This window comes from Danio rerio, chromosome 4 (assembly GCF_049306965.1).
Source record: "Danio rerio strain Tuebingen ecotype United States chromosome 4, GRCz12tu, whole genome shotgun sequence".
NCBI classification, from domain to species: Eukaryota; Metazoa; Chordata; class Actinopteri; order Cypriniformes; family Danionidae; genus Danio; species Danio rerio.
The window spans coordinates 29,006,691-29,024,711 of record NC_133179.1 but is presented as its reverse complement, the minus strand read 5'-3'; the positions used below and the strand labels follow the sequence as shown (position 1 = coordinate 29,024,711).

Sequence of the window (18,021 nt, the reverse complement as noted above, 5' to 3'; positions counted from 1 at the left end):
GCAGTCTGGGTGGGTTTAAGCAGGCATCCTAATCTTTTATGTTTAATTGTGTTAATAGTTGTTGTAACAGGCTTTCATCTAATTGCAAATTACAATATTAAATCGATAGCATTGTGCTCTATTATCAGTTCTGTGCATGATTCTGCCTATGTAATGTTGCAGTGGTTAGCACATTCTCCTTGCAGCAAATAGGTCTCTGGTTCAAGTCCCGGCTGGGCCAGGTGGCATTTCTGTGTAGAGTTTGAATTTTCTTTTCACGTTCTCTTGGGTATCACATGAATGCACCAGTTTACCCAGCAGTACAGAAACTATATAGGATCAGCATTAAAAAATACTAATTGGTGATTCAGTCCACTGTGGCAACCCCTGATAAATCAGGAACTAGGGATAGGTATCAAGAACCAGTATTATGTTAAACCGGTACATAATTGGGTCGATACTGCACTACTACTTTGTCTCTGTATACTCCGCTGTTAATAACAAATCTGCTTCTTAACATTTTAAATTTCTGAATGATGTCATCAAGTGACCAATGTTTATTCAACATATGTATACTAAATGTTCACAAGTGTATGAAAATCTTCACATACGCTGCTCCCAGAGGCTCCTGGGGACTTCCTGATATTCATAGTGGCTTCCTAAAGCCTGCAAATTGAACACAACATTCAGGAGATCAGGCCGGCATGAGAGAGAATTTGCTAGAAGAAAGTGTCATATTTCATCTAAGATTTTTTTTTTTAAATAGCGCAGTAAAGAATGCTCTAGTGCAAATTGCATTGGTAATCATCTCTCTTTTTTACTTTCTCTCGCTCTAGCTGTAAGTGAAGAGACATAAACACTCTTATTGCTTGCTTTGTCAGGAATATGCATTTCAACTCTTTTTAACTACACCAAACTTAGTATTAGATCACAGGGTGGCCAAAGTAAGGCCCATGGTAAACTTTGGTTTGGCCCACCATTCCATCTGAAAAGAGAGGAAGCATTATGGGGAGTTGGTAGGGCGAATGCCTTTTGACAGATTTAAAATTCAACATTCAGCATTGAATTCCATTGTGTTATAAATGGGATTGTTCAAGTTTTTATAATAGCAAGTTCATATAAAACATTAAAATTGATACAGCATCATTAATTAATATGCTTTGTAGCAACATTATTTTTAAATATTAGCAATGAAATTAGGAAACTACCCATGGCAAAATTAATGTAATACGGTTATAAAATAAGGCACTATATTTAACTTCAGCCCACAGCCCTCAATCAAGTTTGGTTTTTGGCCCTTTAAAAAAAAAAAAAAAAAAAAAAAAGTTTGGGCACCCCTGTATTAGATAAAGATGTGCTGGTATCAGTAGTTGCATATGAATCTACCACTTGATAGGTGACAAGCTGCTTTGACACAATCTACATTGTAAAAGCGCTATACAAATAAAGCTGAATTGAATTGAATTGAATTGAATTGAATAGGTCTTACATTTATTTAGTATTACATATATGGTAACATATTATTTTGATGGTCTTTTTGAGTATTAGTAGACTGTCTACTTAATCTGTTGATACTGCTCCTTCAACAAACATTTAACTGACTATAAGAAACATGTCAACTGACACTAACCCTAACCCCAACCAAACTGTCTACTTGTAATCTAATGAGAATTGGTTGGCATTTAGATGCAATGTAACTTAAAGTCAACAAACGGACTATCAAAATAAACTGACCCATATATGACCTTGGAAATGATTTGTGTAGTCAGATTGTAATACAAGTTAAAGAAAACTTTGTCACAAAATAAAATCAATATCAGTTCATGTACCACTCTGCACATATTTGTATGGTTCTCTTATCACTTCAGAGGTTTCTATGGTTTGTTTCATATTTCCAAACAAAAAATTTTAACAAATATTGCTATGATTTATATCAAATACCCTTTACTGAGCAACACAATGTAACAAACAATGTATAGATTCCAAACAAATCAGTTAAAAGAAGTTAAAATCCAAAAACATGTTGATATATAATTTCATTTATTTAAAGGTATAAAGCTTTAATCAAATCTGATTCCTCTGGAACAAATAACAGATGAGTAAGTCTAAATATAGTGGTTGGTCATACGCAAAACAAATTTCATGTCATGCTTTAACTTGCACAGCGCTATAGATTCCACAAGAAGTATCCACCATAATGGTGGGCTCGATGGGTGACAAACGACTGATGAGTCACATATTCGAAATCATGGAAACAGGTGCTATTCTTATAAATACAGTAAGTTAGTCTTCAGTGATGACACTGTGAGAAATGGTGCAGGTGGAGTGATACAATCTAAAGCAGTTGGAGGAGTGCTGCTATCACTAGAACATTTGCTATTACTTTTTAGCAAGTGTAAAATGTCATATAAATGTGGACTATTATTATTTCCCACCTAACAATAATTCTTCTTGTGTTCTTCTGTCGTCTTTATTTAACCTAAATCCAATTGTCATGCAATGCAAAGATGTTCATATATTGCCTAAAAGATGTTGTTTTTGTGTTTGTACTTGCCTTCCTGATCACATCTTCTTAACCTTTTCTCTGGTCTTGATCCACAGCTCGTATCGTGAAGACCAAGCAGTGGTGTGACATGGTGCCCTGTCTAGAGGATGAAGAGTGTGACTTGTTAGTAAATAAATCTGGCTGGACTTGTACACAGCCAAGTGGCAGAGTGAAAACTACAACGGTGAGACATGCTTATTCTCATAATTACTTTGTGAAATAGAGTGCTTTCGAACAAATCAGGGTATTCTAAAAGAAATATCCATTCCTAAGTAATATTCCCTTTGAAATTTATTAGATGTGGAAAATAAGTATTTCAGATGTAAGCAGAATAGTAAAATAGTTTGAGAGGTGACCAGTATTACACTTTCATAAAACTAAAGTTCATAAGCATTGTAACCAAGTCAGCATAAACATAACCAAAAATACTTTCATTCATTCATTCATTCATTTTCTTTTCGGCTTAGTCCCTTTATTAATCTGGGGTTGCCTCAGATTATCCACCACATGTTTTACTCAGCGGACGCCCTTCCAACTGCAACCTATCTCTGGGAAACATCCATACACTCTCATTCACACTCATACACTATGGACAATTTTGCCTACCCAATTCACCTGTACTGCTTGTCTTTGGACTTGTGGGGGAAGCCGGAGCACCCGGAGAAAACCAACGGGAACACGGGGAGAACATGCAAACTCCACACAGAAACGCCAACTGACCCAGCTGAGGCGCGAACCAGCAACCTTCACATTGTGAGGTGACAGCACTACCCACTGCGGCACCGCGTCACCTTAATTGTGACATAATATGTAATAACTACAAAATGTGCACTCTAAGTTAATTGTATTTTAAAATAAAGTGTAATCATCATATATATGTTGCCATCATTCAACATGTTTTATGACTTCTGGTAAATATGATTTTTTAAAATCTTTTTACAGCCTTTTATTACATACAACCAGCTTCATCTCTGCAATTTGCCCTTGTTGACTGTGATTATTTTTTTAAGATTTTTACTCAAACTACTACTACAAACAACTTTTGTCAGAAGTTTTTGAATGTTTAATTATTTGTCAATTTACAAAATCATGGCTACATAATTTCTCCCTCTGAACAAACTGAATAACAAATCAATATACTTGTTAAGTATTACTTTATATTGGTCTTCCAAATGAGAGGAGTGTTGTTGGTTCAGTTCTCTCAGAAGATAGATAGATAGATAGATAGATAGATAGATAGATAGATAGATAGATAGATAGATAGATAGATAGATAGATAGAGTTTGATAGATAGAGTTTGATTGATTGATTGATTGGTTGATTGATTGATTGATTGATTGATTGATTGATTGATTGATTGATTGATTGATTGATTGATTGGTTGATTGGTTGATTGATTGATTGTTTGATGGAAACATACAATCATTTCAATGTAAAGCCGGGGTCACATTGCACTTTTTGCCCCATAGACTTTTTAATTCATGCGCAAGCGAATGCAGAAGACCAGAAACGCAAGGTCATGTGACAAGTTTCACAGTTTGCTGCATCACACAGTTCAAGCTTGGTTAACTCTGACTTCAAAATTACATCATGTCACTGCATGAGACCAATCGAAGATCAAAATATGACCTCTCTTTACATAAATTTAAAATATTGACCGATCGCTTGAATCTTGTTTATTCCTGCCCCTTTTTCCCAGCATCGTATGAAAGAATTGATTGCAGCATAAAAAATTTGGATTTGTCTGATTTTCATTATGATGATTGAAATGTGACTAAACAGTAGTTACATTACATAGGTAAAGTGTGCAGCAAACGCTCATTTAAATGTTGAACTTTAGCTGTGTAATAACACAAATTCAAGCCAGATTCCAACGGGGCATTTCAGACTCCAGTATTCGACATTGTAACTTGACTGCTTTTGAAAGGAGCCCTGGTACTATATGTATTTATCAATAGTAATTAGATCATGCTTAGGACTAATTATGTGAACAGATGAGTGATAGTAACAGTGATGTAGACAATATGTAGAAGAAAAAGGTGGAAATGACAGTTCACTCGTGGCTGCTGTCATCAGCTATTCAATTCAATTCATGCTTATTTTATAGTGTTTTTACAATGTAGATTTTGTCAAAACAGCTTAACATAGAAGTTCTAATAAATTGAAACAGTGTCAGTCCAGTTTTCACACATTGCGTCACTTGTGTATTTTGTGTTTAGATGTATTTGCCTCTTATTTATGTAGGTATTTGTTGTATCCCATCCTCATAACCCACTCTTAAATCATATATAAACTGCATTCTTTCTAAAAAAAAAAAAAAAAAAAGTGTTTTGCTATTCAGCATGGATAAAAGCAGTGTTCCTACTGTAACAATACCTTCTTTTTACGAAATTGCACACTAAACAAACTTGATATAAAGTTGCAAAAAGAAATCTAATATTAAGTTAAAATTTTCTGTGTAAACAAGATTCTGTTATTTTATGTTGGTTTTTTACAAAACATTGTGTGAAAGTAGCCATGTACCATCCTGTGAGGTTACCACCAGGCATCACACACTACAATAGAGAACATTATGTCTGAAGGAGGATCTTTTGCTAAGGTTGTTGAATGCATTCTTACATTCAAAAGCAGCTAGACACATGCAGTGTAATAATGGAAAAGAATACAAGGGTCTGAAGTCATGTTTTTCAAAGCTAAACAATTGTTAAGCTTGGCTTAGTCTATTGAAAATGTGGTACTCAAGAGGCAGAAAGCTGAGATGTAACTCAGTGTTTAAAGACTGAAGTCTGCTTCTGTGTTCACTGACTAACTTTTTAAACCAACTTGTTTTTTGTCAAAGTATATTTAAATTTTGGTTCAAACCATAAAATTGAATTTAATCTAAATCAAAAATATTTATTGTTATCTAGAAAAAAAAAATTTACAAAAAAATTGTATATTGTTTATATATTTATATAGTATTATATATTTAAAGTTGAAGTAAGAATTATTAGCCCCCTTCGAATTTTTCTCCTTCTTTTTAAAATTTTTTTTCCAAATGATGTTTGGAATGATGACTCTGCTAATGATATTAAGTGCAGCTCCTGAATCAATCATTGCTGTTAAATCAAGACAAACAGCATCAAGGACTGGTGGCGTGATTGATTTATTGCTGAGTACTGAAAAGTGGGCCATATTTACCTTGACATGGCTGCTGCTTTTATGTGGACATCCGAAGCTTCAATGTCCATTTCCACCACAATAAAAACACAGTTTGAGGCGACGTCTCCATTCTCTCTCCTCTTTAGGTACTCGTAAAGCATTTACTTGCATAGGCTCATCCCGACTATTTTATTTAATGGCATGAAATATTGGGTTAACTCTTGAATGTTGATATTTCTTCTGTGTTGAGGTGCTTGTCTCATGAGATTATCAATTCCAATGGTTAATTTGACAAATTTAGAAAAAGATAAGTCATCATCTTTGCAGGCCAGCTCCGTCTGAAGCCCCTCATTCAGACTATGATGAAACATTGCTTTTAAAGCCACATCATTCCATCCGCTCTGAGCCGCTATTGTTCTAAATTCAAAAGCGCAATCTGCAGCTGATCTTTTTCCTTGTTTGAGGTTAATCAATTGGGTGGATACTCCCTTTCCTCCATATGTGTATTCAATCACTTCACGGATCTGGTTAGTGAAATACTCCAATGAAGTTTTTATTTGAGCATCCGAATCCCATAGTGCTGCGGCCCAGTCAATCGCTCATCCAGTCAATAACGCCATTAAAAATGCACATTTCTTTTCCTCTGAATCAAATTTCTCACTCTGGTGCTCCATATAAATCTTAACTTAGCATAGAACTTGGTATGAACTTGTTCACTTGGCATGAACTTGGCCTTTGCATTGCTCAGCAGGGGCATCAAATTTATCGGGAATAGCAAAGCTTACCGTTCTTGGCGTGGTAGGAGGTAGTGACCGGATATAATGTATCAGGTGTTCGTTGACCGACTGTAGTTGCATCAATCGTTCCTAATAACCCTTTAAAACTTCACTTTGATATGCAACTGTAGGTTGGAAACTTCCGCTGAATTTATGGTTGGTAAAGTATTCTGTAACAAGGAAGCTGAGGCTTTGTTTGAATCCATGTGTGGAAGTTTATTAGAAGGGTGAGACGAAGACATCAACGTATTAACAGGCAAATGGTTGGTAACAGGAAAGCAGTCCAAACTAAGCGACAAGCAAAGGGGCAAATCCAGTAGATGTAGTAATAAAGCAGGCAGAGGATCAGTGCAACAACAATCAGTCCAAAACAAATCAGGGGGGCAAAGACAGAGAACGTATGTGGTCAAGGCAGACAGGGTCATACACAGGAATGGAATCAAGAAAGTCACATGGAACAATGCTTGATATGACAGGTAAACTGGCAATACTTTGCAAGGAAGCATGCCCTGAGTACTCACTGAAATACAGCACAAAACATAACTCACCCCCGCCACTCAGGTACATCGCACGCACACGCCTCCACCGGTCTTCAGATAGACTACATATCTGGAACTGGAACCGCATTCAGACAGGCAAGTCCAACAGATTCAAACAGGGCAAAACAAATCACCGAGGAGATCGGCACATTTATAGCTGTAGATATGAGAGACTTTCGGGTTTAAAGAAAATGTTAAACGTAGCCCTGTTACATTATTCCTTCATAAGCCCATTTCAGTCAGATAATTCCTGCTTTCAGATCCACTGAAATGGCAGGTGACAGTCAAATCATGCAGATTTGTGCTGTCTGAAGAAAAGGTGGACACTCATCTTTCTGAAAATAAAAAAGAACACTTAAAAATAGATTGAAACTGAGTTCCATATAAAAAAAAACTAAATTAATATTTTTCTTTTTATTTGTTTAACTACAATATTACATTTATTTTTTTATACTCAATTTGGTTTTGAGTATAAATAAGGATTTTTTTATTTGCTTCTAAGCAGAAACCCCAGACGTATAGCTCTAAAACTGTTTAAAGTAAATCTCCAGCAGAAAAGATATCCAAAGATGACGTTTTAAATTGTATTGAAATCTGTGTTTTAGAAACTAATGAAGATAGCAGACGTTAATGATTCATTTAAATTATTTAGCCTGTTTACTGTTTACCAAAATATTTTAAATGTTTCTTAAAATAAGATCTACTGTGTTCAAAGTGGAAAAACAAAGTTTTAGTTTTTACCCAGACATTTAAAAGTAATATATTTTAGAGCAGTAATTACAATATCAAACAGTGAAACTGTTATATTTTTATCCAAGGTTATCATACCGTCAGAATCTTATACCGGCCCATGCCTAATAAATATAATGTTAGTCTAAACTAATGACAGTTATTTTATTTTTATTAGTGAGGTAAGCTGGTGCTTTCATATGGCTATAAATGTCACGAAAGATGGCAACACATGAACAGAATGTTTTTTTTTTTTTATGTGGTCATATGACATAAAAACTGATGGTTTAAAGTATAAATATTACTTTGATAGAAAGTTTATTATTAAAAAAGTTTATTATTGAAGTTTTAAGTTTACCTAAGGCAAATTGAATAAAACAGGTTATAATCAGAAACCATACATTTTGTTTTTTGTGACCTGGGAGTGACCTGGGAGATGGTTTACATGCTTAAATTGCAGTGAGGCAGTTTATTTTGGGATTTTCTGTTTTAATTAGACAATAATTGTGAAGAGACAATAGAACTCATCAAAATTTTTCTAGTAGGCTTAACAGGTTTCTGCTGTTCAATAAGAGAATGATCACTAATCAACCCCGTTGGCAGATCCTGTTTGAATAAACACTCACTATGTTTGTGATTTGCTAATACTTTTCTTTTTCCTCCTCGGTGATTTGCACAATTGTGATCCCTTCGTTTTCAGCATCAGGTTAAATGAGCATTTGTTGCCTCTTGTGGATTGCCGGTCATCTCTAGCAGGTGACTCAATGCAATTAGGAAAGCATCTGTGGAGAGCCAGAAAATCTGTAAAATCTCACTTCTCACGAACGATTCAATTCAGACTAATATCTAGTAAGATAAAAGAGAATAAGTACAAAATATAATGTTTTCAGTGCAGTAACCCTCAACATGGCATCCCAAATGATGTGACAGACAACATGTTGTCTTCCCCACTGTCATGTTAGACAGTACCATTGCTTTTGGACTCAGAATATCACTTTATTAAAGCCTGCATTAATTAGCAATCTTGCTGTCTCCTGTGTGAGCCTGCTTGTGCTGGCTCCGCCCCCGTTGCTCCAGCAACCCTGGACACTCAATAACCTCAATAACCTGTTCACATATCACCATACCCGCCCACCTCTAAACACTACTCCAGTCTGGCACGTGCTACACTAGCTCGCAAAATGGCTAGTAACATTAATGTAATCCCAGACATCCCAAGTCTCCCGGAAGTTTATTCCTGGATAGTTGGCTATTTGTTCATCAGTTGCTGGTCGACTGAAAGTATAGATTTTAAAGGTGATGAATTCCAATACACTATTGTTTGCACACTTAAAATAACCTTTGTAATGCAATTTCGGATATGCACAATATTTGAACAAACTAACATGGTTAAGCTCATCGTGGTATTATCTCTAATTACATTAAACTAAATTTACATTAACATGTAAAGAACTTTATTACTACTAATGCACATACCTAAAATATACATGCTTGGACATGAACAGATGCCTTGTGTTTTTAATATATATATATATATATATATATATATATATATATATATATATATATATATATATATATATATATATATATATATATATATATATATATATATGAAAATTAATATAATTAATATAATCTGTAAAAAATCTGTTTCTAATTTTTTTTTTATTATTATATTATTATTTCAAGAAAACAAAACCTGATACTTTCTGAAATGCAGTAGGCATTCTGGATTCAGTAAATTGAACTAAAATTATGTTTCCCTTTTTGTAAGGTTACACCACTTTACTTCTTAATTCCCTGATTATACCATCAGAATGAGAGGACTCTTAATCAACCATTCTATTAGCTGTTAGGTTGATTTGGCAGTATTTAACGACAGAAAAGAGTCCTCAAATATGTAGCGTCAGTGGAGTTTGAGATAAGAGACGACTACTGATTGCAGTAATCAGCAGCCTTTCACATGCAAACAGAGAAAGTGTCTGCTCATCAGTGATGCGTCCTGTAAATAAGGCTTTTGAAATGTATGGGTGTCCTATGGTTTGAAGTGCTCTCTTCAGAGATTGGTGCTTATAGTGTTTCTTTTAAAAATTGTTTGGCAACAAACAGGACAGGCAAGAGCATATTGCATTGTCTCACGTTTGGCTTAAGAAGCATAATTGATTGTGATGTGATAGTGGCGAGTATTTTTCATGATTTTATGTTATATGATTCAATATATTCTTAATTCATGATTTTATTGTTATTTTATTTTTCATTTTAATTAATCTTGGATCCCTTCATTAAACCATTCAAATGTTTTATACACATAGATATCACCTTTTTGAAAAGAAACTGTATATAGGTTAACTCTGTACATGCTGTATTCTGTCCACCCTATACACAACAGTATACAACAGTATTCTGATTTTGTCTTTAATGTAATTAAATGCACCTTTTGTAAAGATTCTTTGAAAGAATAATCGTTGTGGAAAAATGCTATACAAATAAGCTTGAATTGATGTTACATTGCAAGTATGCCAACTTATTCTAATACTAACCTAACTAAATCTTAACCCTAATGTGAAAAAGTAAAGTGAATAGACAGAGGGTGTTAAAATACATGGGAAGGTTGCGGATGACACATGCCAAGACATTACCGCTCTGGGTGTTGGGGTCTGTGTAATTGATCCCAATGCGCCAGTGTGGCACCACAGGACACATCCCAGCCCAGGCTTGAACAACATCACCATGGAGATGACAGCTGCTCCTCCATGCAAGCACTCGGCCTCTGCAAACCATTAGCGCCTGATGCCAGCTCCAGTCTGAAGCAGCCAAGTTAGCACTGGAGACCAAGAACCTCCATTTTGATTCCTTCCAGGAGACAGAAGCATTGATCACTATTTACATGTTTCAACAACATGCAGTATTTATAAGAACCAACATAAATTTGAAAAGAAACAAAGAAAATGTACATGTTGTCAAATGACTTTGCAAAATGGTTGGTTTCTGTAGCACCAGTGCCACTCTTGTGTGCCTGGGACAGCCAAAGTTGGCTATTTTGCCCAGACAATTCAGGCAGGATTTCTTTGCTACCTTGCCAGCCTCCCATTTCCTGCCAAAAGAGTCTTCACCAAGTACCAGCCTAAGCAATTTGTTAAAAAAAGACAGGCTACTTATTTTAAACCTTTATTGCTGTTGTCACCACACAAAGAGAAAATAAAATCATATTTATACAGAATTGGGTTGTTTGAATTAGTTTCAAGCCAAAAGGTGTTGTTTAACATCCGTTGAAAGATATATTCATAGCATTCTAATGATAGTAGTAGTAGTACAGGTATTTGTTTGTAAAATGTCTTTGGATAAACCATAACAGCTGCTGTTATTGTTATGGAAAGAATTCAATTTAGTATTTCTGCTGTCAGTGAAAGGCACTAAGATATGTATTATGTAATTTCCTTACACTAAAAATTAAACAACGGAATGCTTTGTCAATAGGAAACTAGTCCGTTGGAATAACAAATCACTGTGTATTACTCAATCCCTCAGATATTCGATTAATTTCTTCATATAATATGATATATATGATACTGCTATTCTCTGTATTTCAATTGAGAAATTCAACTAGGAAAGCATAGTCCACAGAAATACATTTACACCTTTGACACGCTGCATGGATTTCCAAAACTGTATATTCTACTTTCACTTTACACCAGCTTGATTACTTCTAATAGAAGGGTTTAGCAAATATTTATCACTTTCCAATCCTCTGACCTTGGTGTCGGAGAAATACTCAACATGTTTGTTTTTACTTTAACGTGTTAAAAATAGATTTTATGAAGAGTTATATGATGCACATTGTTGGTGGAGATGATTGAGGAGATGTCTCCATTTTGATGTGTAAAAGCACTTTGAGTACTGAGTATAAATGTTATATAAATGTATGTAAATGTTATAAATGATTAGCCAGCAAGCATTTTTTTTAAAGATGTCTAATAAACGTCTAAACATATTCATCTTGGCTAAAACAAAGCTAAATTTGGACTGTCAGGGAAAATCTAAAAGACGTCAAAAAATATGACTAGCCTAAACTAGACTATTCATCAAATAAACACATTCAAAGTCTGTATAATTTGTCTATTTGACTACTAGTCTAGTTTTTAACTATTCTTAGATTAGCTTATTCTTAGATTTTCACTGACAGCCCAAGTTTTGCCTCGTTTTAGCCAAGTTGAATACGTTTAGATGTCTATTAGACATCTATTAAACACAACGTTGTTTGCTGGGTATCATTATTTATTATGACTTTGCAAATTCAGAGAATAACACTTAAGGTGCATATGCAGTTATATGTTTACAACTTTGATACCCAAGTGGAAATCTCAGTAGATGCTGCAAGTAAACATGACATTGCCTTGAATCCTGTGTGATCCCATGTGAGCAGATTAACACATTTTTTCATGTCTTTACATGAATTTCACATCAAAATAATTTAAAGTCTATGTTTGATGTATTTAAATGTCTTTCACAAATATGACATGCATATTTTATATGTAAAGCTAATGTAAAGCTTGTGGCTTTTCCGTAAGGTATTTGGCTAAATCATGTATTTAAAAATGGTAATCAATGTGTCCTTGATTCATTCATGATTTGAAAGATAATTCATATTTAACTTGTTATATCAGGATTTTTTTTTTTAAGCAGTCTGCCATCTTATCTGGAGCTTGGCATCATGATGTGTCAGCTTAAATGATTTTAAAATTAGCAAGAGCATCAAATGACTCAAAAAGCAGGCATTTTCTACAGTATATTTCAACAGTTACTGTAGGTTACTATCAGATTTCCATGAACAAAGTAAGATGCAAGCATATTGGCCAGCCTGTAGGGTAACTGGTCTATGCTAAACAATCAAACCCTTAACTGTTGATAGAGCACATAGTAAAATAATGGCTAAAACTATAATGTCAAACTACACGTAGGCCTTGCTTATCATGTAATGGGAGTTTGAGTTAGCAACTTTATGTAAGTATTAGTTGCTGCAGATTATCAATAGCACAGTATTGTCTTTAGCCCCTTTACTTTTGGATCATTTGACATCTCCTGAGTTTATTTTTATCATGATTATCTTTTTTATTTTATATTCATGTTTCATCCAGCTCTGGCTAAATCCATGAATATCTGCTTCCCATGCAAATGTCAAGAGTTCTATATTATAAATGAAGCACCAGCCACGTTGGCAGCATTTGGTCACTTTTTTCCCCTGACTTGGCAGTATATTGTTTAACAGATGGTGCTGGGATTTCTGAGCATTTTCCATGGCAGGTGCTGAAGAAAGCAACAGTTTTTACAGTTTTTAAAAATTAGCCAATTTCAACATCACTGTAATATATTTGACTTATGTCAAACATTCAACCGGATTATCCTTGCACCAGAAAACTATAACCACCTGTTTGTCTAAACTGTTTTAAGTTAAACTCCATCTTTTTAACTGTAAGTGGTCGCTACTTGCGGCCTCATTTATAAAATGTGTAGAAAATGACCCATATTTCATCTCAGATCATTTCTCATATATGCATAGATGTGATTCAGATGAATGAATGTACAGACACACATACAAAATGTGTACAGTATGCACCTTTCCTACAGATGTGAAATGCATTAACATATGAATGCCCCCAAATTAAATGAACAGTCAACATACTGTTATTGAGAATGTTGAGTAGCAAGAATTGGTTAAATTTCCAAATACTCTTACATTAACTCAAGGGGAAAAAAAATGGGTAAGAACTTGACATGGCTCAAAACACTATTATATGCTGAAAGTGTTATAGGAACAGTTCACTTCCAGAATGATTGGTCAACTTTGACCTACACTTTCAGTTGATGGTTTGTTTTTTGTTTGTTTATTTCTGTAGCACTTTTACAGTGTAGATTGTGTTAAAGCAGCTTAACATAGAAATTCTAGTCGATTGAAGTTCAGTTTAGTTCAGTTAAGTGTTAAGTGTCTAAACGCTGAAGAGCAAATCTAATGATGCGGAGCTCCACAAGTCCCAAGCCTGTTGCGAGGAACCCTTAACTTCCATAAATTTTCCCCATACTATGGGTTTGACTGGTGATCATCAATTATTTGAATACCATACAATACATTTTTCAAAATGTCTTCTTTTTGTTCATAAGTAGACCAACATGTGAGTAAATGATGGCTGCATTTTCATTCTGTAAGTGAACTATTCCTCAAAAGACCATTTTTTACATATTTGAACACTGCCAAGGATTTTAGTGTATATTCACTCTGGGATCATATCTATGTTAATGAGGTCCCTGATCTCCCAGTCAGACTGGTTTTCAAGTTTTAAGTTTTTGTTCCCCTTTTTCTCTCTTTCTCTCTTGTTAGGGTGTTATCTGATCAGCCAGGTGACCAGGTAAAGCATATAACTCTTCTTGGTCAGGTGGGGAAACCAGCACCTGAATCCATAAACCTTAAGTTGATTTCCCTCACCCTCATGTTGTCTAAAATTGGTGTGACTTTTTTTTTACTATAACTTTTTTCTGTAACCATAAATTATAAGAAAGACAAGCAAATAAGCATATATATATATATATATATATATATATATATATATATATATATATATATATATATATATATATATATATATATATATATATATATATATGAAATTATAGACTGTACTTCTGGGATGACATGGATGTCATGTAGGTTTTGGGTGGAGTATCAAAGAAATATGCAATAAATTGTTAGTCAGGACAACTTGTAGTAACAGCCAGTGTGCTAAATGTAATTCTGATGACATTCAAAATTTGTTAGATGTGTTTAAATAAAATCTCCCTTTATTGTGCTCATATCTCTACATCTTCATCACTGTTGCGCTGTTATTCTGAATTGACTTTCTGTGTGTTTCTGGATGATTTAGGTGTCCTAACAGTGGGAGGGGTTCCTGGAGCGCTACCAGACAAGGCCTCTTGCAGATTTGCCCACCTGCTGTAGATACTTGCTATGTCTCATCGGCTTGACACCTGCCTCTGCCTACCAGTCTGCGTCTCAGCTTTGTAAATGGGCAGTACCCCCTTGTGCCACGGAGAGCATACTAGATGTTCACAAAGCGCCTCATGGACAGCAGCAGCCTTGAGGAATTTATGAGCGACTCTGAGGCACCTACCCTGTTTGAGACTGAACCAAACATAGGCTTTTTTGGGACTCCACCAGCGGTTCTGACCTAGACTGTGAACCAAGCCGCTTTTTGAACTGCTTTCTGCTGAAGTACATTTTTGCCACTCATTTTTACAGACCAAAGAGGAAAAAATAATGATATAATACAGAAATTTAAAAAAATCCATTGACTATGTTAGCACGGACTGAGAGACAGACTTGAAACGATTAAGACGGTGAAAAAAAAAAATATATATATACCTAAATGTAGAGAGGTAGATATAGATCTATGAAGACTTTGCTATACAGCGGCGGTCTACAAGCAAAAATGCTGACATGGAACACTGAAACGACTGGGTTGACCATTCCCATTTATCACAATCTGATGAGAACCTTTAATATTTTACAGATTTCCTTGAAAGGAACTACCCACTGTATTTCAAGGACAGCTAGGATATAGATACTGTACACAATCACATCAACAAATTTGTTTAGCATTTTTCAGTAGCAACATTTTGGACAGTTTGCATTCAGCATGGAAGGTTAAATGGAACCGTACCCCATTGTTTATCGTCAGAAGATATTAAACAAGAACATGAAAACTGTCATTTCTGATTACCAGGAGTGAGATATTGTATGTCATTATATGTATTTTCAAAGGCCTACAAGTTATATATTTAACAGTTTTATATGTTGTATCTTTGTAGAGAACCTTATTTAACATGAATAACATTGTTAAACTGACAGATCTAGAATGTGGGTAATGCTTTGCAGGCATATCTTATTTTTTATGTTCCAATTAAAGTAGCAACTATTGGCGCATTAGAAACATGACCACACACAGTCAAAAACAAGACCACAAGAAGTTAAAGTTAAAAGAGAAAAACGGACAAAACACAAAGGGAAGAAATCCTGAAACAAAGTCACGGAGACTGCTTTTAGCTTTTGTATCGTAAAGGTTCAGAGAAAAAGCCTTGTTGTTGGGTTTTGGGGATTGATTTTTTGTGCTTGTGTTTGTTTGCACAGTGCTCACCTCGAAGTCTTGACACCTCCAGATACAGTTCAGAGAGTCTTAGAGTCATTTACATTAAATGCTTTTTTTATTATGAAATGTTTTAAGAATAAATTAAATAAGTGACAATATCAAGTTGCTAAACAAAATTTTAACATCATGATGTTTTTGGCTGTTTCTGTTTCTTTCTTTTTTTAAATAGATCTTTACCTGGTTTAACAGTGATATGCAACTGTCTGAAACTGATTTCAAATTAGGAGGAAAATAAGACTAAAGCCCCGGTCAGATCACATGATTTTTTTATTGTTGGTTACGAAATTCACTGTGTCAGATTATACAATTTTGTCTTGATAAAATCTTGACTTGTCTTGGGTAACAAATGCCAGACTACATCTGTGATGAGTGTTATTTTCCAAAGCAGTCACAAGTATTATAACAATATTTTTTATATGACTAATTTCAATGTTTTCTTTATCTTATATTAATCTCAATAAACACTCATGCTTGCTGCCAACTAGGCTACATTATTTAAGGGGCATTCATTATGACATTGATAGGGTCAAACATATATTTCCTTTTTAATATTAAGGTATTTTCTTTTAAATCTTAATGTATATTTTCCTGCCATGTGTTGCTTATTGAACACTCCCTCGCCTGAACTTGCAAAGAGTGAAACGGAGAAAATTAAAGCACATCAGCACCATGAAAAATCAGATGATCGAGACATATTAAAAAGACATTAAAATTATAAATTATAAATGAAAATAAAAATAAATAAATAAATTTAGCCAATATATTACAGAGGTTTGTGATAAAACAATTACAGTGAAGCATTAATTAAATCCTGAGTTTCCACAGAGCGAAGCAAATGATTCACCCGTGCAGTTGAATAGTGGACAGGCTCAAACAAAAAAAATAAATTCTTGGAAACATTTGTTGGTCCAATTTTAAACTAGATGAGCAAAAATGACAAATAACATTTAAGGTGAAGTGCTGCAAAACAAGTCTGCTATGCTTCAGCACCAAAGCACAAACTGGTTTGGTAAATAAAACAACACCTAGCCTAAATAAAATTAAAATGAAATATTGAATTTTGTGTAAACTTATATTAAACTGTTTTCATTTTTAATGACAAAGTCATCCGTTGTGTTTCAATTTAATTCGTTTAATCAGGTAATTTGAATAACCAAGACAGGCTTTTACAAAGTAATAGCTGCACTGAACTTGTTTCCAGATTACCTCGGAAAAATTAACTCGGTCATAAGGCTCATTGTGAGAATGGAGTTGTCTGCATATTTGTGCCAGTCTGTCAAATAAAATTACTTAAAACACTTTAATATTTTAGAAAAAGTAGTTAAAGTTTGCATAACCAATGACTGATCTTATCCACCCGAGACCTACCCATAAGTAAAAATGCAGCCTATTTTGTGTTTGCCTGGCCCACAGATTAATGGCAGCACCTGCGGAGATAACTAATAAAGATGTGCTTCTATTGTCTACTTTCACCCACTTTACAGAACTCGTTGTGAAGATTGGGGAAAAAATTAAACATGCAAGACCTTCTGCATAGGTGTCATAAAGCATCACAGAAAAGGTATTGGTTGTTGCGAACTATGCCACATTACATGAGAAGAAACGATTGAATCTTGTGTCACGACGGCCATTTGTTGTTTATGACTCCCGACGACACTCTACAACAACGAATCATGTGATCTGACCAGGGCTTAAGGCGTGAATTCACTAATCAGTGCAGTTGATGATGAATATAATTATCATTATTATATTTTAAGTGAAAACATGCTGTTTTTTAATGATAATTTGGCTTATTTTAGTTTGTAGTTTCTACAGCAGTACATTATTCAGAACACAAGTTTGATAATTAACAGTTACCCACAGACCATGTATCATGGGTGTTTTTCATGTATTTATGCTTTTAAATTACATTATGGGATCTTTATATCTTCTCTGACAACTTCTGATGGTAAAAATGTAACAATGCAGTGCAGTTTAACAAAATTACTTATATCACTGACATTTTTAGTAGTTAGAAACAATTTATTGTTTTGAAAACAAATCTGTATAGTAACAGAAAAAATGGAAAAGGGCTGGCAGCTACAACTATATACCTTTTGTATCATAATTTACAT

General features: G+C 34.5%; 1 protein-coding gene across 4 annotated transcripts in view; it reads left to right on the top strand.

The window, feature by feature from the left end:
• The window catches only part of tafa5a (TAFA chemokine like family member 5a), a 147,776-nt gene extending 131,742 nt beyond the window's left edge, over window positions 1-16,034 (top strand). For 2 of the 4 annotated variants that reach the window (NM_001430368.1, NM_001430369.1), the window contains 3 exon segments: window positions 2,581-2,708; window positions 14,086-14,113; window positions 14,627-16,014. In NM_001430368.1, the coding sequence (NP_001417297.1) occupies window positions 2,581-2,708; window positions 14,086-14,097 (140 nt within the window). In that variant the 3' untranslated portion in view covers window positions 14,098-14,113; window positions 14,627-16,014. 4 annotated transcript variants of the gene reach the window in all.
• The last annotated feature ends 1,987 nt before the right edge of the window (window positions 16,035-18,021 follow it).